The 21,532-nt window shown below is 38.0% G+C and overlaps 1 protein-coding gene across 6 annotated transcripts in view; it reads left to right on the top strand.

Moving 5' to 3' along the window:
- Positions 1–21,532, top strand: part of NOL4 (nucleolar protein 4) — a 383,971-nt gene that overhangs the window by 127,452 nt on the left and 234,987 nt on the right. For all 6 annotated transcript variants that reach the window (XM_007520939.3, XM_060173710.1, XM_007520940.3 and 3 more), the window contains one exon: positions 4,132–4,264. In XM_007520939.3, the coding sequence (XP_007521001.1) occupies positions 4,132–4,264 (133 nt within the window). The remainder of the gene's footprint in view (positions 1–4,131; positions 4,265–21,532) is intronic.

Raw genomic sequence — 21,532 nt, 5'->3', positions numbered from 1 at the left:
GGGGCTGAAAAGAGAGTTAACATACGTAGCCAAACAAATTGTTGAGCAATCATGGACCAAAGCTTGGAATAGTGGAGAGAAAGTGTTAGGGAGGTACTCACTGCAAACTCTAGTGTACTTCTGCTTTCAGGTATATATTTTACACTAGTTTATGGATACGTGTGAACATATGCTCTCTCTCACAGAACCTGGTCTATATCTAGGTTTTGGGACTTTGTTAGAAAGTGAACCACCTGGGATGGAATTGGAGAATACTATGAAAGGAAAGGTCTCACCCGAGTAATGAATATGAAGGGTTGTCATTCCACACGTGAAGTCTCTGGACACAGTCTGAGCTGAAGCATGTTGAGGTGGCAATCGTTGCATTGATTAGGTTGCAATCGGTGGATGCAATATTATTTGATATGGATTGGGAGAGGCATGCGGGAAAGTGGGCCCTATCCTAAGGTTCCAGGACTGGGGGAAGTATAGGCTCTATAGTGGAGATGTGAGGTTCCTGCTGTCTTAGGGTTCAAGAAGACAATGGGTAATTATTGTTAACATATTGGGGATTTTGAGTTGTTGGTTATGAGATTACTAGGGCACAGTCATGGGAATTTTCTGGTATAGCTATTTTGGAGCAATCCCACTCCCACTGCACAATGTTTTCTGGAATAGCACTGGGTTAATCAAGCATTAGAGATGCCCCTGGAGTTTATGAGGTAAATCCACCCCAAAGATTCTAGTTCTATGTCTCTTATCTGAAAAGTATTCAACTCTAAATTAATGCACATGAAGGCTTGAGGTGGTTTATTTCATACAAAGTCAAATACAGGCTTTAAGTTGCTTTTAGCATGAAGTAACTGGAAACCAGAACAAAGGTGGGCAGGCTTGTCGTGTCTTCTGGGAGCCAAATGCTCTCCTGGAGAACTCTGAGTGTCTGATTGAGTAGTGCATATATTACTAATGAATATTGCTGCAGGTTTATGAGCAAACAAGTGGCAGGCTCCTATGAGGAAAGAGTCATTTGGCAGTAGCTAGTGGCCAGGCGTACTGGTGGGGAAACTGGGACCTGAGTACGTAACTATGGGACTGTTATCTTGCTCAGGAAACAGGAAAATAAAACCCCTAACAAATCAGGATAATAGAAGTCCGAACTAGGAGGTATGTGCCAGAGACTCTTTAGAGTTTAATCTGGAATGGAAAAGCTAAAATGAAATATGGAAGTGCAGACATTTGAATTTTAAGCAACTTTCTCAAAATAAAAATAAAGCTCAAAAGATAAGTTTTATAAAATATAAACTAGTGCCATTTTAACATGGAAAAGGCTTGGATGAAAATCACTTGCTACAGTGAAATGTTGGCTGGAGTTTGTGAAAATTAAACTTCAGGGAGGGAGAATTATATGGCTGTTGGGCACAGTCTTCATTGCCGCAAGTTGCACATAGGCATAACCTCACATTGTAGTGTGGAGAAATTTTCCTAGTTTTCAGGACAAAGGTACTAAGTTAGAGACACATGGGCTGTAGATAATCATTGATGTGATACATATTTAACATCTTGGTCAAGTTTCTTATTCTTCTAAAAAGATATCTGTTTCTTTTCATAATCGAGATCAGAACATTGCTCAATTGTGGCATATGGTTATGCCAGAGACTAAACCTAGGACCTTGGGGAATTCTTTTTCTTTGCCAATGAAAAAGTTGTAGTTCATTACATCTCATTGCATACTACTTTATTTTACTTATAACAAATTGTAATATTTTTACATTCAAGAAATGTATACTTCATTATTCTGCATTTTGTTATGGATTATTTTAGGAGAGCTTTACTAATTACAATATTTTGTTGGGCTGGGTGGTAGTGCACTGGGTGAAGTGCAAGGACCCATGAAAGGATCTGGGTTCCCCTTGTTCCCCATCAATGGGGGGCAGGGAGGTTGCTTCACAAGTGGTGAAGTAGGTCTGCAAGTGTCGTTCTCTTTCCCTCTCTATCTTCCCCTCCCCTCTCAATTCCTCTCTGTCCTATCCAAAAATAAATAAATAAATAAATAAATAAATAAATAAAATGACTGCAGGAGCAGTGGATTTGCAGTGCAGGCACCAAGCCCCAGCAATAACCCTGGAGGCAAAAAAAAAAAGTTACGGTTTTAGGGGAGTATTACTAGATTGCAGTACAGTTGTTGGCACATGGTTAGAATTTCTCAGCTCCCTGTGAAACACTCTACCAACTTAGGACTTTTTTCACCATCATGCACCAGGATCCTTAAGGCCCTGCCCTTAGCCACTTTCTATCTCTTCCTTCCTCAGAGTCCTTTGCTTTGGTACATTATGCTCTATCTAGTCCAAATTTTCCATTTTTTCTTTTTCTTCTTTTCTTTTCCCCTTTTGTTGCCCTTGTTTTATCCTTGTTGTGGTTATTACTGTTGTTGTTATTGCTGTCATCATTGTTGGATAGGACGGAGAGAAATAGAGAAGGGGAAGACAGGGAGAGAAAGACACCTGAAGACCTGTTTCACCACCTGTGAAGCAACTACCCTGAAGGTTGGGAGCCAGGGGCTTGAACCGGGATACTTATGCTGGTCCTTGCGCTTTATGCCAGACTCAGTGTTTATACAATAACTCACTACATCAGAGTATACTTATCACAGACCAGCCTTATAAAAACTGCTGAAAAAAGCCTTACATCGGAGCCAGGCGGTGGCACAGTGGGTTAAGTACACATGGTGGAAAGCACATGGACTAGCATCAGGATCCTGGTTCGAGCCCCTGGGTCCCCACCAGCAGGCAGTTTGCTTCACAGGCTGTGAAGCAGGTCTGCAGGTGTCTATCTTTCTCTCCCCCTCTCTGTCTTCTCCTCCATTTCTTTCTGTCCTACATGGAAAAAAAAAAGAAGCAAAAGAATTCAAACTCTAAGCTGGCTTATCAGAGGTAGAATAGAACCAGGAGCACAATTAGCAGCAATACGAATGAGTGTGAGCAAAGATATAGAAAAGGGGAGGAAGGACCATGTGGTGGCACACACATTACAGTGCATAAGGACCCAGGCTTAAGACCCTGGTCCCCACTTGCTGGTGGAAAGCTTCATGAGTGATCAAGCGGGGCTGCAGGAATCTCTTTCTCTATCCCTCTCTATCTCTCCCTCCCTTCTCAATTTCTGTCTCTATGAAATGAATAAGTAAATACAAATTTAAAAGAAGAAAAGGGGAGAACAAAATGTACAGACTGATACAATGAAATATGGGTTAATCAAGACAAACTTACAATGTAACCAAGGTAAATAGGTGTCTGTGAAGGAAGTGAAAGATAAATATGGATGCTTTTACTTATATGTGGAATATAGGGTAAAATTATGAACTCGCAAAAACAAAAATTGTATCTGTCTTAAAGACAGAATTATGGTGTTCATCGTAAGAGAGTGGGTTATAGAACTTGAGTGGAATGTGTGATGTGGGACTATACCTCTGCAATCTTATTATCTCATGAACCATTATTAAATAATTAAAATGTAAAAAAAATTGTGTTGCTATGAACATAGATGTACATAGGTTTCTTTGAAGGTGTCTTTGCTTTCTTTGTATATATCCCAAGAGAAGACTTTTTAGGCCATAGGGTAGGTACATTTCTAGACTTCTGAGATATCTCCAGGCTGTTTTCTACAAACATTGGGTCAATTTGTCTTCCCATCAGCCGTGTAGAAGGGTTCTCCCCTTAACTCATCCTTTCCAACACTTATCTCATGTATAAAATTCATTGTCCTGGATATTTCCCCACCTATTTTCTTCCTACACACATTATTTTATCTTTTACAATGTTTCACTCTAGGAGGGTATATATGATTACAGTATAGTGGTGAACACATACATATCATTTCTCATCGCCTTATAATAGGTGCCCACAAAAAAAATCTTACCCCCAAATTTGATACATTGTTTGCATCTTCATAGATTTTAGAATTTCTTAAAGGGAGAATTTTGTTTCCAATTTGTTATTTCAAATATCTAGCATGTACCATTTTAACACATTTTGATAAATTCTGTAAAAGCTTTCTAGTAGGACATATTATTCTTTAACTGATCACACTGGAAAAATGTTTTTTACTTGAGTGTTTTATATTTTGTGATGCTTGATGATATTTTACAACTGTTTTTAGGATGAAAGTTCAATAGAAAGTGACGAGTTTGATATGAGCGATTCAACACGGCTGTCTGCTGTGAATTCTGATCTTAGCTCCAATCTTGAGGAAAGAATGCCAAGTCCCCAGACACTTCATGGACAACAAGATGGTAAGTCTTTCAAAATTAAATAGATAAACAAAACAGAAAAAGTGACTATAGTTTATTAAAACTATGGTCATCTATTTTGCATCAATTTCATCTGTTTGTTTGCTTTGTGGAAGCCTTTTTCTGTGTACTCAGATTATATTATCCACTTGATCATTTTTGAGTCCAAGAACTGTTTTCAAAGTAGGATGGTAGTGTGCATACTTGGTTATAAAATTCAAGTTTATCATGTTTTACTCTCTGAACTTAAAATGAGTTATATCACTCCAGGTTGGGCTTAGATGACAAAATGTTTCCTAATTTTAGTTTCTCGGACTATTATGTGTGTGTTAGATAATAAACTATTATGCTTATTATTTGTTTCTGAAATAGAGTTTTAAAATCTGGGCATTTTTATATTACAGAAAGGCACAAATGTAGTGAAAAAAACTGATTTAAAAGATAATTTTGAGCTTTTTCATTCGGGGGATTGATGGTTTATAGTACATGGAGTTCTTGATACATGTGTAAAACTTCTCAACTTTCTGTGAAACACTCTCAACTCAACCTAGGCTGGAATTGAGCTACTCTTTTAAAAATATGTATTTATTTATAAGAAGGGGAGGGTATAAATCCATCACTTTAGTCACTGTGTCACTTCCTAGGCCATAGACGTTGTATGTATATGAGAGAAAAGAGGGAGAAAACCATGAGAGCACCACTCTGCCATGTGCTATGCCAGGGATGGAACTTGGAGTCATGCTTTGCAGTCTAGTATTTTAGCCACTTCATCGCTTTCTGGGCCTGAGCTACTCGATTCAGTTGTAAAGGACAGAAAGGTCACAATCTTATTTCTGAATTCATTGAAAATTGCCTAATTTTTCCATTTTTCTTCATAGTAAGAAAATGAGATATGTAGTGTAAGTAGAATTTATCCTTTACATATTTTCAGAGATCTTTGAAATTTTTTTATATTTCCATTCTTGTCATTTTAAATATGAAATTATAAATATAACGTGGATGTGAGTGAGAACTAAGGACTATAATGATCACTTTTATTCAATACTAGTTTATACTGTAATGAATAAGTTTGAAAATTAAGGACTATAAAGATCACTTTCATTCAATATTAGTTTATCTGGTAGTGACTATAACATTTATTCTTTATGATTTTGTGATTCCTAAAGAAATAAAATCAATTTCCTTACTTTATTTGACACTAGTTAAAACTTGTCGTATGCTTTACATTGGTTTGTCCTAGCCCTCCCCCCCGCCAAGAGAATTGGATCAGTCTAATTAATTTCGCGGGCCTGCTTGGCCCCACCCCAAGGAACCCCGAGAGAGGGTTCCTGAGTCCGAGAGTTCCAGAGTTTGAGAGTAAGAGAGAGGGTTCCTGAGTTCGAGAGTGCCAGAGTTCCTGAGTTCCTGAGTTCGAGAGTTTCAGGGTTACAGAGTAAGAGAGAGTGCCAGAGAGACAGAGTTCCTGGGTTCCTTAGTTCCAGAGTAAGAGAGAGAGTACCTGAGTTCCAGAGTTGGAGAGTTCCTGAGTTCAAGAGTAAGAGGGAGTGCTTGTGCCGCTGCAAAGAGACAGCAGAGTTCTGTTTGGTGATTAGTTTGTCTTAGTTTATGAATCGTTGTTCCTGAATAAAGAAATACAGCTGCCCTGCCCAGCCGTTGTCTCCACGTCTCTGTTACCCGCCTGCGAAGCCAGCCCGGCCAGCCAGAGCCTCCGAAAAATTTTAACAACAAATGACGCCCACGTGGACCTGACCTGCGCATCTCTCAGATAAGTAAAGACAATTTGGCTACCTATGTACTATGGCCTTCTCTTCTGCTTGTGAAGAGATCTCCAAAGGCCTCTGCTCTTTCTTCACGAGACTGTTTTGCTGTTTCTGGAACATTTATCTCTGGACCACTCTGTGGTTTCCACTCGCTCTGGCGAAAGTCACAACAGCCAGCGGGAAGAGCCAGCGGGCGGGAGGAGAGGCGCGGAGCTGCTGTTTCCAACTGGTTAAACAGCCAGCCAGCCGGCTGCGCCCAGACAACCCCGCGCACCGCGCCCGCAGCCCCGCAGCCCCGCAGCCCCTCAGCCCCGCAGCCCCGCAGCCCGCAGGAGGCCTACGCCAGCACACAAGAGCCCCTGGAGCCCAATGCCAACATGCTGGAGCCCAATGCCAGCACACAGGCCAGCCCACAGGAGCCGGCTCTCCACCGCGTAGAGCAGGGCACTGGATGCGTGATCCCTCCACGCTGCTTGGCCACTGCGAGCAGGGCAGCAGACATGGCAGGGCCATGGGGCAGTTCCGCGGCGGCCTATCATGGCCGCCACCCCTGGGTACCTAGGCTCACGCCTTCTACAAAGATGGCCTGCCTGCCCTCTTTCTATGAATTCTGGAACCATCCCGGGCCTCCCGGAACCCCGGGCTCCCTGCCGAAACTGGGCACATGAGATCTCCAGCTGCTGGTCCGGTCTGAAGGCAGACAAGCTGGAGTACGCAGAGATTTGTGCAGAGATCGCAACCTGCAATTCCTAGAAGTGGAGCTGCAAGGGAAGCCACCTCCGGATGGTGAACCCCACCCCCAACAACTAAGACAGTATAGATTTAAATTCATGTTTAAAATGACATGTCTTCATAACAAAGGTTTCTCTCCTCGTGTATTAATGACTATGTTTATGTGTATGTTTAAAGTTTGGTAAACAGTAGCTTTAAGGCTAAATTCTTACTAGTCAAATATAAATGAAAAAGGTTTTCAACGTAATTCTCATAAAGATAAAAATTAACTTACATTTAAAGTCTGAGGTAAAAATTAGTTAACAATCAATATATTTCAACTAAGTTGGTCTAAACAAAAGGTTAAATAGACTTGTTGATATGTAAAACACTACCTTCTCTATTAGAAATGGTAGATCGCACAATGGCTATGCTAATTATTCTCATGCCTGAGGTTTCCTCTCCGGCCCACACCTAGGGTGTGTCTCCATCTTGAATGGGTGTAACAAAAGGTTAAAAGACGTTGTTGATATGTAAAAGTCTCAAATTCCTTCTCTATTAGAAATGTTAGATCGTGCAGTAGATATGCTAATAACAAGTTTTGTTTCATAGTAAGTAAGTTGCAGCCAGCTGCCTTTGGGACCCTAGGCCGTTCCCCGCCCCCATGCAAATGCCCGTCGAGGCAAGTAGCCCCCCAGAGGCAAGAAATGTTTTTTTTTTCAGATATGGCCCCCTCAGGCCTTCCCTTGGCAACATGCTGGTTTTGGTTATATATGTTTCTGTTCACCCCACACCCTTGATACTATAGTCATTTAGTTAAAAAGAAAAGGGGGAATTGTCGTATGCTTTACATTGGCTTGTTCTAGCCCTCCCCCTCCAAGAGAATTGGATGAGTCCTGTTAATTTCGCGGGCCTGCTTGGCCCCGCCCCAAGGGACCCTGGGAGAGGGTTCCGGAGTCCGAGAGTTCCTGAGTTCCCCAGTGACAGAGTTGCTGAGTTCCGGAGTTCGAGAGTGCGAGAGTGCGAGAGTTTCTGAGTTCGAGAGTAAGGGAGAGGGTTCCTGAGTTCCAGAGTGAAAGAGAGAGTGCTTGCGCCGCCGCAAAGAGACAGCAGAGTTCTGTTTGGTGATTAGTTTGTCTTAGTTTGTGAATCGTTGTTCCTGAATAAAGAAATACAGCTGCCCTGCCCAGCCGTTGTCTCCGCGTCTCTGTTCACCACCGTGAAGCTAGCCGGCCCGGCAAGAGCCTCATTGGTTATAAAATTCAAGTTTATCATGTTTTACTCTCTGAACTTAAAATGAGTTATATCACTCCAGGTTGGGCTTAGATGACAAAATGTTTCCTAATTTTAGTTTCTCGGACTATTATGTGTGTGTTAGATAATAAACTATTATGCTTATTATTTGTTTCTGAAATAGAGTTTTAAAATCTGGGCATTTTTATATTACAGAAAGGCACAAATGTAGTGAAAAAAACTGATTTAAAAGATAATTTTGAGCTTTTTCATTCGGGGGATTGATGGTTTATAGTACATGGAGTTCTTGATACATGTGTAAAACTTCTCAACTTTCTGTGAAACACTCTCAACTCAACCTAGGCTGGAATTGAGCTACTCTTTTAAAAATATGTATTTATTTATAAGAAGGGGAGGGTATAAATCCATCACTTTAGTCACTGTGTCACTTCCTAGGCCATAGACGTTGTATGTATATGAGAGAAAAGAGGGAGAAAACCATGAGAGCACCACTCTGCCATGTGCTATGCCAGGGATGGAACTTGGAGTCATGCTTTGCAGTCTAGTATTTTAGCCACTTCATCGCTTTCTGGGCCTGAGCTACTCGATTCAGTTGTAAAGGACAGAAAGGTCACAATCTTATTTCTGAATTCATTGAAAATTGCCTAATTTTTCCATTTTTCTTCATAGTAAGAAAATGAGATATGTAGTGTAAGTAGAATTTATCCTTTACATATTTTCAGAGATCTTTGAAATTTTTTTATATTTCCATTCTTGTCATTTTAAATATGAAATTATAAATATAACGTGGATGTGAGTGAGAATTAAGGACTATAATGATCACTTTTATTCAATACTAGTTTATACTGTAATGAATAAGTTTGAAAATTAAGGACTATAAAGATCACTTTCATTCAATATTAGTTTATCTGGTAGTGACTATAACATTTATTCTTTATGATTTTGTGATTCCTAAAGAAATAAAATCAATTTCCTTACTTTATTTGACACTAGTTAAAACTGATTATAAAACAGTGCTTTGTTTCTAGCTATTATTCTCCAAATGCTTAAGAAATCTATGGTTTCAGTCAAACAATAGTGTTAAAAATGTGAGTAGGAGACCTTTATTTTCCTCATTTCATATAAATGTAAACATTGTTGGTTTTCCTACTGACAAAGCTACAAATAAAAGGGCAGCATATTAGCCATTGATGATTTGAAAAAATATATTTACTCACTGTATAATGTAGTTGCTGCTGCACCTGAAAGAACATTTATCTGGGAAATTCGTTTAAAAATACAGTTCTGAAAAAATTAAAAATACAGTCCTGGCCCATATATAAAGTATACTATTTCCTCTAAAATATGAATAGATAGCATCAGATTTTTTATTTTTAAGGTTATAAAATGACAGGATCAGAGTAGTTGGATTTTTGATATGTGTGTACTTTATTTGCTCTTGTATTTTCCCCATTTATACAACCACCCTTTTTTTAGTTTATTTTTATCTTTATTTATTTATTGGATAGAGATAGCCAGAAATCTAAAGGGAAAGGAGAGATGGAGAGGAAGAAAGACATCTGCAGCACTGCTTCACCACTCACAAAGCTTTCTTCCTACAGGTGGTGACCGGGGCCTCGAACCTGGTTCCTTGTACACTGTAATGTGTGCACTCAACCTGTTGGGCTACCATAAGGAGGCCAACTCCAGTGGTGCAATTCCTGGTTTTCTTTTCTTCTTTTTTTTTTTAATTTCTTTATTGGGGTGACTCATGTTTTACAGTCAATAGTAAATACAATAGTTTGTATATGCATAACATTTCCCAGTTTTCTACATAACAATACAACCCCCACTAGGTCCTCTGTCATCCTTTTCCAGGACCTGTATTCTCTCCCCCACCCACCCCAGAGTTTTTTTTTTTACTTTGGTGCAATACTCCAACTCCAGTCCAAGTTCTGCTTAGTGCTTTCTTTCTCTTCTGATCTTGTTTTTCAAATTCTGCCTGTGAGTGAAATCATCCCATATTCATCCTTCTGTTTCTGACTTATTTCACTTAACATAATTTCTTCAAGCTCCATCCCATATGGGCTGAAAATAGTGAAATAGGGAGTCGGGCTGTAGTGCAGCGGGTTAAGCGCAGGTGGCGCAAAGCACAAGGACCGGCATAAGGATCCCGGTTCGAACCCCAGCTCCCCACCTGCAGGGGAGTCGCTTCACAGGTGGTGAAGCAGGTCTGCAGGTGTCTATCTTTCTCTCCTCCTCTCTGTCTTCCCCTCCTCTCTCCATTTCTCTCTGTCCTATCCAACAACGACAACAATAATAATAACTACAACAATAAAACAACAAGGGCAACAAGAGGGAATAAATAAAATAAAAAAAAAGAAACTGACTTAAAAAAAAAAGAAAATAGTTAAATAACCATTTTTAATAGCTGAGTAGTATTCCATTGTGTATATAGACCACAACTTGACTCAGCCACTTATCTGTTTCCTAGCTTATGTGATTGATTTTTATTTTCTAGTTGTGTATCTCTAGATAGAAGATAGTTGATATAACATCAGTCTATATTGATTTGAACAAAATTCAGAGGAGAAAGTTCAAATATCCTTAGAGGAAAGCATTTTTTTTATCCCAGCATACGTTGATGCATAATTGAATGGTAAGCAAGGAACTGTAGAGAGAACTCAGTGCGTAGGAAACATGGTTGCTCACAGTCCAGGTTCAAATGCTGGCACCATGTCATTAAGAAAAGCCTCAATGCATTCATATCTCTTTCTCTCTCACTGCTTCTCCTCTGATGCTCCATCTTAATGAAAAAAAAAAAACTCAGAATATTGAAATTGCACATATGTGCAGAACCGGTGCTGTGAAACTATGTATTTGTCCTTTGTCAAACATAACCCCACGTTTTCCCTTACACGTCTTTTCCTTGCATATTCATTGACTTTTTCTTGCAATTGTCACTTTTTCTCCCCAATGATAAGTTTCCCCCAAGAGTAACAAATGGTTTTGATAGAGTAATGTTATAAAAAAATCTCCATTGCCCTTCCTGTGTTTCTATACTCACTGCCAGTTTCTCTGCTCCAGCCCAGAGCACACTTGACAGTAACACTGAGGTGTGTGCCCTTTTCAACCCCAGTTTCTTCCCTCTGATTTATTTGGCTTATCCAGGTCTGTTTTTATTTTTTCCATTCCATTTCATTGTGACTATCACTAGCAGATTTCATGTTGCCTTATTTATTGATTAAAGCTTAGTTTTTGTAGCCCTCAATACTAATAATATGAAAGGAAAACATACTCTGTTTCCTTTGGATTTCTTTCATAGTCATCTTTAAAAAATATGTATATATTTGTATTTTCTTATTTTTTTAAACAAATTGCTTTATTTTATTTTTTTCTTATTTAATAGGACAGAGAAATTGAGATGGCGGTATAGATGAAGAAGGAAAGATACTGGCAGCACTGCTTTACCTCTTGTGATGCTGCCCCCTGCAGATGGGGGCCGGGGGCTTGAACCCTGATTCTTATGCAGGATAACACGTGTCCTCAGCCAAATGTGTGTCACTGCCTGGCCTTTTTCTTAGTTATCTTTGTGTACCTTTTCCATATCCTAGTCTAAAGAACTTGTAGTGTTTTTATTATTATTATCATTATCTTTATTTATTTTATAGAGACAGCCAGAAATTAAGAGGAAGGGAGAGTTACAGAGGAAGAATGACAGACAGACACCTGCAGACCTGCTTCACCACTTGTGAAGCTTTGCTCCTGGAGGTGAGCACCGGGGGCTTGAACCTGGGTCCTTATGCATTGTAAGGCGTGTGCTCAACCAGGTCTATCACCACCAGCCCCCAAGAGTAGTCTTAAAGGATTTATGTCTTCTGTTCTTTTCTCCTCCTGCATTCAAGCCAGAGGATCACATGGAAGCATCTAATTTTCCGTATAGCTTGTATCCTGATGACTCTCGAGTCATTTCACCAGGCCCTAATCACTTTCCTTACTTCTGAATGGTCTGTCCTAACATTATCTAAGTTTTAGTTTTTTTCAGATGGATCATCACTATCTGAAATGATAACTGTTTTCTTATTTATCTTTCTTCTCTTCTAGAATGCAACAGCACACTAATTAATGGGCTTTCATGCTTTTGTCCTTTCAGTTGATCTGTTTGAGATAGTGAATAGTTTTCCTTATAATCAGTATTTGTCTTTAGATTTACATGTATCATTGTGCTGCTGTTTTTTCTCTTATTTTTCCTGGCAACATCTCATTCTTATGGGTAACTCATATTGAAACTACTGTGTAACTTTTTTCTGTAATTATATAAATACATACATACACACACACACACACTCAGAATATTTTTAAATCATTGACTTGGAAAAGTATATTGTGTTTTGGTAGGTGATATGGATTAATCTCTAATAGTAGTCAGATAGTAAGGATTTATGGTGTGATAAATCCAATCTGGGGTTAGCAGCCAGTCAAAATGACCAACAGGTACATGAAAAAATAGAACCAGAAGAAATCATGCTATGTAAAAGAAGCCAGACGAGAAAGGCATATTTTGTATGATCTTACTTACATGTGGATTATAAGTAACAAAGCAAAGGAAAAAACGGGTGAAACATAAACTTTCAGTTGATACCTGAAAATCTAAGATGTCTGAAGAGGGAGCTAAAAGGTGGTAGGGGGCCTGGTGCCATGAGGTAGAGGAAGAAGGCGATAGGCAATTTGGTGGGAATAATTGAGGTGTAACCAGGGGAGATGGGAAATCATACTATCCCTGAGACAACTTTAATCTTATATGACATTTCTTCAGTAATAAATAAAATAATTTATAGGCTTAAAATAGCATTTAGATCAAGTCATTTAATAGTGTCTCTGATTTATTCATGAAAGCATGAGATCATTAATCCTATTTCAGCACATCTGAGGATACTGAAAGGGAAATAAAAGAGACTAAGAGGCTTTGGAACCAATTAGTAACTCAGCCTGTAGAGTACATGCATTCCCATGCTCAAGGACCTAGTTTCAAGTCCCCAGTACCCAAGTATAGGCACGAAGCTTCAAGTGAAGTAGAGTAATGCTGCAGGCATCTCTCCTTTATGTCTCTTTTCCCCCCGCTCTGTCTTTATTTTTAATTTTTTTATTATCTTTATTGGATAAGGAGGCAAGGGGGTGACTGAGAGGGAGAGACAGAGAGACACCTGCAGCACTGCTTCACCATTTGCAAAGCTTTCCCCCTGCAGGTGGGGATCGGGGCCTCGAACCTGGGTTCTTGTGCATTGTAATAGTGCGTTCAGCCAGGTGCACCACCACCCAGCTCCTTCTCTCTCACCTTCTATTAAAAAAAAAAAAAAGGAAAAGGACAAATGTGACCACTGGTAGAGGTGGAACCATGCAGTGTTACAGGCATCTAGCCCCAGGGTAATAATAATGGAGAAAAATAATTTTTAAAAAGTTGAGTGGTGGGTAGGTAGCATAATGGTTATGCAAAAAGACTTTCATGTCTGAGGCTCTGAAGTCCCAGGTTAATCCCCCTTGCACCATCATCAGCTAGAGTTGAGCAGTGCTCTGGTAAAAAAAAAAAAAAAAAAGTGAGTAATTAAATAAAAAAAGAAAGAAATTGTGGACTAGTGTCCTGTGCTGGAAGGAGATGGCATATATTTTGAGTAAGTGTGGAATTTTATACCCAAGGTCCTGGGTTATATTTCCTTGGAGGCAATTAAAAATAAATGCGTAGAATACAAAGGTAAGATAAGTTACAGCTTTAAACTCTGCACATAAACTTATCCAACTATTAGGGTAATCAGAAGGAAGTAGTAATGTTTACAAACAATGAAGACCAAGAAGTACTTTGAAAGAATATTCTTAAAGAGGGCTAGGAAAGTAGCATAATGTTTGTGCAAGAGACTTTGCCTCTGAAGTTCCAGATTCATCTACAACATCAAGATAATTAAGCCAAGCTGAGCACTGCTCTGGTAAAAAGAATAACAGAAAAATAAAAAGGAAGTCAAAGACAGGAAGGAAGGAAGGAAGGAAGGAAAGAAGAAAGGGAGGGAAAAAAAGAATCAACATTTAATTCAATAATTACTATTGAATTAACATTTAATAATATTGATAGGTTTTAGAAATGCAGCACATTTGCTAGAAATGAAAAATCTTTCTATTTCAGCATAGCATTTATATTATAGCAAGATTTTGATGTATTTCAATTGTTCGGACCGTGTTTTTATAATTAGAGGAAAACTGAATTGGAATTCAGTGATTAGCCTCATAAATTTGTCTGTATGGTTCTTAATTATAATTTACATTGAAGATCTTTAGTTCTAAACTGCTAAAATGAGCAGATTAAAAAAAAATAAGCATCAAATTAGTGAAAATTAAATAATAAGTTAGGGTTGGGAAGAAAGTATTAATGGTTCTGCAAAAGACTTTCCTGACAGAATAAATATCTAAATGAATGAATTAATTAACTAATTATCTTTAGGGAAAAATTGTATCACATTGGCATTCCCAAGACCTTCAAAGCTTATATCCTTATCTGTCTCCTTATCCCTCTGTCTCTATCTAAAATGAATGAATTAATTAATTATCTTTAGGGAAAAATTGTATCACATTGGCATTCCCAAGACCTTCAAAACCTCCATATCTTAAAGCTAAGAAAGAAAAGTGGTTTCCCCCTGTAGTATTTTGAGCTAGAGTGTTAATTCTGGTGATAGCTATTTTATATATTAGCTTAGAGTACTTTCACCATAAAATCATGATGTACTGGTTTCTAAAGTGATGTCATTAAAATAAGGCTTGAAAATATATTGGGGGGGTAGGTGGTGGTGCACCCATGAGCTCATGTGCTCATGTGTCACAGTGCACAAGGACCTGGGTTGAGTGGTAAAGCAATCTCCTCCTGCCATTTCTTCTGTATCTATCCAATAATGAATAAGTAACCAAAATATTTTTAAATAAAATATGTATCTGTTTTAATTATTTTTCAAATACTCAGAGTTTGGTTTCTGTATGTTGGATCTTTTGCCCCCCCCCAAAAAAAAAAAAGTTACATGATACAATACTTGGCAAGTATATGAAGCATACTTTGGTGCTGTGGAACCAAAAGGAAGGAAACTAGAAGTGGACCTACCCTATGACCCTGGAATTCTTCTCCTGGGGGTATATCCTAAAGAACCAAACACCCATCCAAAAAGATCTGTGTACACCTATGTTCATAGCAGTACAATTTGTAATAGCCAAAACCTGGAAGCAACCCAGATGCCCAACAATCGATGAGTGGCTGAGAAAGCTGTGGTCTGTATACACAATGGAATACTACTCAGCTATTAAAAATGGTGAACTCACCTTCTTCTCCCCATCTTGGGTAGAGCTTGAAGGAATCAAGAACAAGATAAGTCAGAAGCAGATTTCACTTATAGAAGTTGAAAAACAAGAACAGAAGGGAAAACACAAAGCAGAACTTGGACTGGAGTTGGTGTACTGCACCGAAGTAAAAGACTGAGGTAGGGGTGGGAGTGTTCAGGTCCTGGAACATGATGGTGGAGAGGACCTGGTGGGGGTTGAATTGTTATGTGGAAAACTGAGAAATGTTATGCATGTGCAAACTATTGTATTTAACTGTCAACTGTAAACCATTAATCCCCAATAAAGAAAGAAAAGAAAAAGGAAACTGCCCTATTCAGAGAAGATTATTTTACTTGGGAGTTTTGTATATAAAAGTTAAGTGGTGAGCAATCCAGTATTTTACTTATTCAACAGATATGTGAACTATAAAACAAAGATTGAAAGTGACATAAAATGTTGAGCCATATAAACTTGTCCTATTCATTCATTCTAATAGTTCAAAACTTAACAATGGCGGGTAGATAGCATAATGGTTATGCAAAGAGCCTCTCAACTGAGGCTCCAGGGTCCCATGTTCAATCTCTTCACACCACCATAAACCAGAGCTCAGCTGTGCTTTGATAAAAATAAAGGAATAAAAAATATTATTGAAGCTGGAACATAGGTATCAAAACAGAATGTCTTTTCAGTGAATGCATTTTTGTTTCAGATAGCAGCGACCATTACATGTACATTATCTTCACTTACCCACTTGTAAAATGAGCATAATCCTGTTTTTTAATATTTATTTTTTTCCTTTTTTGTTGCCCTTGTTGTTTTTATCATTGTTGTGATTATTATTGTTGTTGTTATTGATGTTGTTGCCAGATAGGACAGAGAGAAATGGAGAGAGGAGGGGAGGACAGAGATGGGGAGAGAAAGATAGACACCTGCCGACCTGCTCCCCTCCTGTGAAGCAACTCCCCTGCAGAGTCTTGAACTGTCTCGTGAAGAAAGGGCAGAGGCCTTTGGAGATTTCTTCACAAGCAGAAGAGAAGACCGTAGTACATAGGTAGCCAAATTGTCTTCACGTATCTGAGAGATGCGCAGGTCAGGTCCACGTGGGCGCCATTTGTTGTTAAAATTCGGAGGCTCCAGCAGGCCGGGCTAGCTTCACGGGCGGGTAACAGAGACTCGAGGTCACCCGGCTGGGCAGGGAAGCTGTATTTCTTTATTCAGAAACAACGATTCATAAACTAACCCAAACTAATCACCAAACAGAACTCTCTTGCCTCTTTCCCCCGCGTCGGCACCAAGCACTCTCGAACTCTGGAACTCTGGAACTCTCTCAGGGTTCCTTGGGGCGGGGACAAGCGGGCCCGCGAAAACCAGCAGGACTGAACCAATTTTCTTGGCAGGGGGAGAGCTAGAACAACCCAATGTAAAGCATACAACAATTCATACAACAGGCACTAAGCCCTAGTAATAACTCTAGTGGCAGCACACCATATATACATACACAGATGCACACATAGCATACCTCATATGTGGTAACAAAGACAACCTAGGTATGGAGGGAGGGAAGTAGAGAGCCCGTGTTTCAGAGCATACTTTGGAAATTCCACACTTTGCTATCTGACAGATTTGAGTGTTAAGATCCCAACTTCCTAAAATGTTCTTAAATCTTGTCAGTGTAGTTCATGATCCAGTGCTCCTTTTTGGGCAGTTTTATTTTCTGAGGGAGGATTGATTTGCAAGTGCGTATGGTTGCCAGTTAAAACTGTTTGCATAGTTATAATCATTACTGTGTGCTGCAGTTAAATAATTTTGGATATGCCCATGCAGTATAATAAATGTTACAATGTGTGCAATTAATCTGTTTAAATATTGCACACATTGAATTTAAGAACACACAAATAATATTTTTTCTGATCTATGTATATGTGAATACAATTTTAGTGAAATATGCTTGTGATTAAAATGACATCTAATTTAGCTGAATAGGAGAGTTTTATGTAGTTATAAACAAGCAGTAAGAGCAGCTACTATTCACTATTAACTTAGGTGGAGAATCTAATAAAATAGGTTTTTTAATAAAAATGATGTAAAAGGGTATGTTTAATAGGAAATTGAATTTGGTGGTGAAATTTTTATGATGTTGAGTTTAAATTAGAAAAATGATTACAATTATTTTAGTCTGAAAAGTTCGTTCCCTACTGAGATTTTGCTCTCATATATATATTATTTTCTTTATTCTATAAATTTGCTTTACTTTAGATTTTTTTCCTAATTGCCTGGGAAATTTTACATAAAGAAGGAGTGATTAAAATTAATACTGTTTTTTCACACATATTTGCTTCTAAAATTCAATCTATTCTTCATGATGTTGTACTTCACAATTTTTTCAGATGCATGTACTTTTGGACTTAAAATAGAGAAATTTATTCAGTCCTAATTTTTTCTTAACTAAGGTTATTCTAATACCAGATTTTTAAATAATTTATGTGCTGAATCTATTGAATTATCTATAGGTTGATTTAATTAAACTGATGAGAATTTTAGAACGTTTCTTCATGTAAGTTTCTCTGTAAATATAATTGTAGAAATATAAAGAAAATTAGAAGGAATGTTACTATGATTGGGAATTTTGATTGCTAGATACTTTTATAAATTATGTATCTTTATGTGTAATCATTTGATATTACTAAGTAATAAATCTTTATTTCCATAAGCAGAACAAAGAAATAACAATTTGACTTTCATATGAAATATAAGTATAGGGGAAAGATGCTTATTTATGCATTTATTTCAGTGCTTTTATAGGAATACTATTTTCTTACTGTATTTATGATTGTATTATATAAAAATTTACTTTTCTCTTTTTTTTCTGGTTGTGGTGCAGAATCTGGAAATGAATCAGAGATTCCTTTTATATACATGTGAACTTTTAAAAATTTATTGGGGGATTAATGTTTTACAGTTGACAGTAAATACAATAAATAGTTTGCACATAACATAACATTTCTCAGTTTTCTACATAACAATAAAAAAAGCCTCCTCCAACATAATAGAGGCCAGGCTAGAACTATGGTCACATTTAGACTGAAGCAGGAACAATTTTCAGGTGAACACTGTAGAAAAAAAAAGTATGCATTTTTGTACATTTATTCAAATACATTTGAACCCGTAAATTTGTGTATTCAGTTCTACCACAGGATCTAGATCACTTAAATTTTTCCATTATGAAAAATGGGACTATTCTCCTTCTAAAAAATTTCTTGGTTTTTATTGCCACTCAGCTAACCTTTATAAATTCTCACTGTACAATTGTGGTTCTTTATAATGTTCTTGTTGCTGGTATGAGTCAGCTTTATGGAAAAAAAATAGCTTTATCCCTTAGGCAAAAATAATTTCAGTACTAAATAGGACTTTGATGACCGGTGGTGCATGAGTTATACACAGAGATAAAGCAGATTCAAAAATGGAGCTAAATTGACCATAACAAATCTTTATTTACTAGTTTTACAGGGATCTTAATTTAATGGTGGAGTCATAAAAGGAAATCAGAGGATATTGAAGAGAGCAGTTGAGATGTATTTTGTTCATTATACATTGATAGCATAATAGTTTTCCTGTCAGTTTTAGCTTTCCACTTGACCCTGGAGTGTTTGGTGAATGAGTATGTCTGGGGGTTGGGTGGCAAGGAAACTGAGTATGTCACATACAGCTTTGCTCTCTGCCTTTGGATCAAGATGCACAGTGCCCAACATACAGTGGAATATAGTATTTGAATTGAAAATAGTGTTTTGAAATTTCTTTCCTATCTTCTTACTTCAGTAATAAAAGTGCACTCAACCCTGAGACTCGGTCTCTTATCTCGGCCAGATATTTGAGAGGTCTGTTTCCTTGCCTATGAATGAATATCTTATTCGTTTTGTACTTCACTTCAGAGTTTGAGGACTGTGCTATCTTCTTCTTCTAGATCTCCAGTGGAACAATGGGGAAATGAAGTGGGGCATCCTAAAGTGAATTCATCCAAAAAAAAAGTATATATATATTCCCATCTCTTAAATAGAGGTTGAATCTGGGGGCTGGAGAGTGGGGTAAAGGATGAGAGAGATTCTAGACCTCCTTCTCTTCCCAGACTGATTGTGGCCAACCCTAGTGTGATCTCAGAAGTGCCACAAAGAGAGAACAAAAAAGAAACTTTTGACATCTTAACAAGATGTGTGATACACAGTGAAACAGACCTAAAAGCACAAGCAATAGAGGTATGAGACAACTTGATAGTATGAAATGGAAGGAATGGATAGAGAATGTCCAAGGAAAGTGAAATAAGAGCAGTTTTGAAGAGACTCTTAGATGTATTTATATATATATTTATGTATAAATTATTATATAAAGCACTTTTATGTGTAACATTAACTTGTGTACAGTCCTCTATCTTTTTAAATGATGCTATTTTCTCTCTCATACTTTTTAGTCTTTCTTACATTTGTTTATAATTGTTTGTTTTTCTCATCTAATATGTAATGCTGTGAGGTTCTTTAATTTGGTGTTTTGTTCCAAGAGTCCGGAACAAAAAATAAATAAAAAGCAGTCAAAATGTCACTAGGACTTAGTAAAAACTATGGTGGTTGTCCTTGGTGGGCAGGGCAGAGATTTGTGGGGAGGGCACAGAACTGTGGTGGTAGGTCCAGTGTAGTACCTTACCTCTGTTATCTTGTAAGCCATTATTAAAAAAACTAGTAAAAAAATTTTTTAAATAATACTTTTAAATTCTGTAATCTGATTTCCTATAATAATTCTGCCAATATCTACTTTCAAAAACTTAAGACTAGTCAACATCTTTGGATAACCACTTCCACATCTACAAATGAAAAACTTGATAATTTCTAAAATGTATTATAGCTTCAGAGTAGTCTGGAGCTTTGTAGATTTCCTTTTCTCATCAATAACACTTTATTGTCTTTATCATGATGAAACATTTTTTTAATATATAAATTAAATGGAACTCCATCATTTTCCGTCCATCTGTAGCTTTGGTTATTTTAGGCCAAACTTTCCCTCAACTCAGCTTTTCTGTCCTTAAATAGCCATTTTAAGTACAAGACAAATGTTTGAGGAGAGTTTATAAACATTGAGCAATTGCCAAAGGAGCTGACATCCCCTCTGTAGGTTTCTCCTTTCATCTTTTTTTTTATTATATTTATTTATTTATTACCTTTTGTTGCTCTTGTTGTTTTATTGTTGTAGTTATTATTGTTGTTGATATTGATGTTGTCGTTGTTGGATAGGACAGAGAGAAATGGAGAGAGGAGGGGAAGACAGAGAGGGTGAGAGAGAGATAGACACCTGCAGACCTGCTTCACTGCCTGTGAAGCGACACCCCTACAGGTGGGGAGCCTGGGCTTGAACTGGGATCCTTACGCAGGTCCTTGCGCTTTGCACTGCGTGCGCTTAAACTGCTGTACTACCGTCTGAATCCCTCTCCTTTCATTTTGATCACAGGAATCATCCAGAGTGATTTTTTGTTTTGTTTTTGCTCTCATTTTTTTTTACTCCATTTCTAAGAAACTTAATCATTAGAAAGGCTCATGGGTAGTGTCAAAATGTGAAAATAATACCTTCCTCTTTCTAGTCATCTTTATGGAAAGTGTTCGTAAGAACCTTTACTCTGCAGAGAGGAGGTGACGCGACACCTTGTGTTTTTCAAGCCTTAGGCCCTGGGTATGACTTTGGTACCACAGATGATCTAAGCAACTCTGGTATCTCCTTTACTCCTCCTTTAAAAATTTTTTTTAAAGTATATTTATTTATTTATTTATTGGATAGAGACAGTCAGAAATTGAGAGGGATAGGGAGATAGTGAAAGAGACAGACACCTACAGTCCTGTTTCACCACTCGTGAAGCTTCCTGCCTGCAAGTGGGGACCAGAGGCTTGAACCTGGGACCTTGTGTGTACTGTAGTGTGTGCACTTAACCAGGTGCGCCACCACCTGATCCCTTCCTTTCCTCCTCCTTTATCTCACTTTGTAGCAGACAAAAGCTTTAGTTCCTTAGTCCCTTTTATTCCTTGAAATGAGATGTGATTTCTGCAATTTGTTTTTATGGAAAAATAATTATTTACAAAACATTTGCTGGTACAGGAGTACAGTTTCAATCTCTCCTTCATTGGTGCCTTCCTTCTACTGCCACCACCAACTTGACACCCCCCTCCTCCAACATTCACTGAAT

The sequence above is a fragment of the Erinaceus europaeus genome, chromosome 15, assembly GCF_950295315.1.
Source record: "Erinaceus europaeus chromosome 15, mEriEur2.1, whole genome shotgun sequence".
Lineage (NCBI taxonomy): Eukaryota > Metazoa > Chordata > Mammalia > Eulipotyphla > Erinaceidae > Erinaceus > Erinaceus europaeus.
Note: the sequence above shows the minus strand (reverse complement) of the source record. Positions and strands in the feature narration are given on the sequence as shown.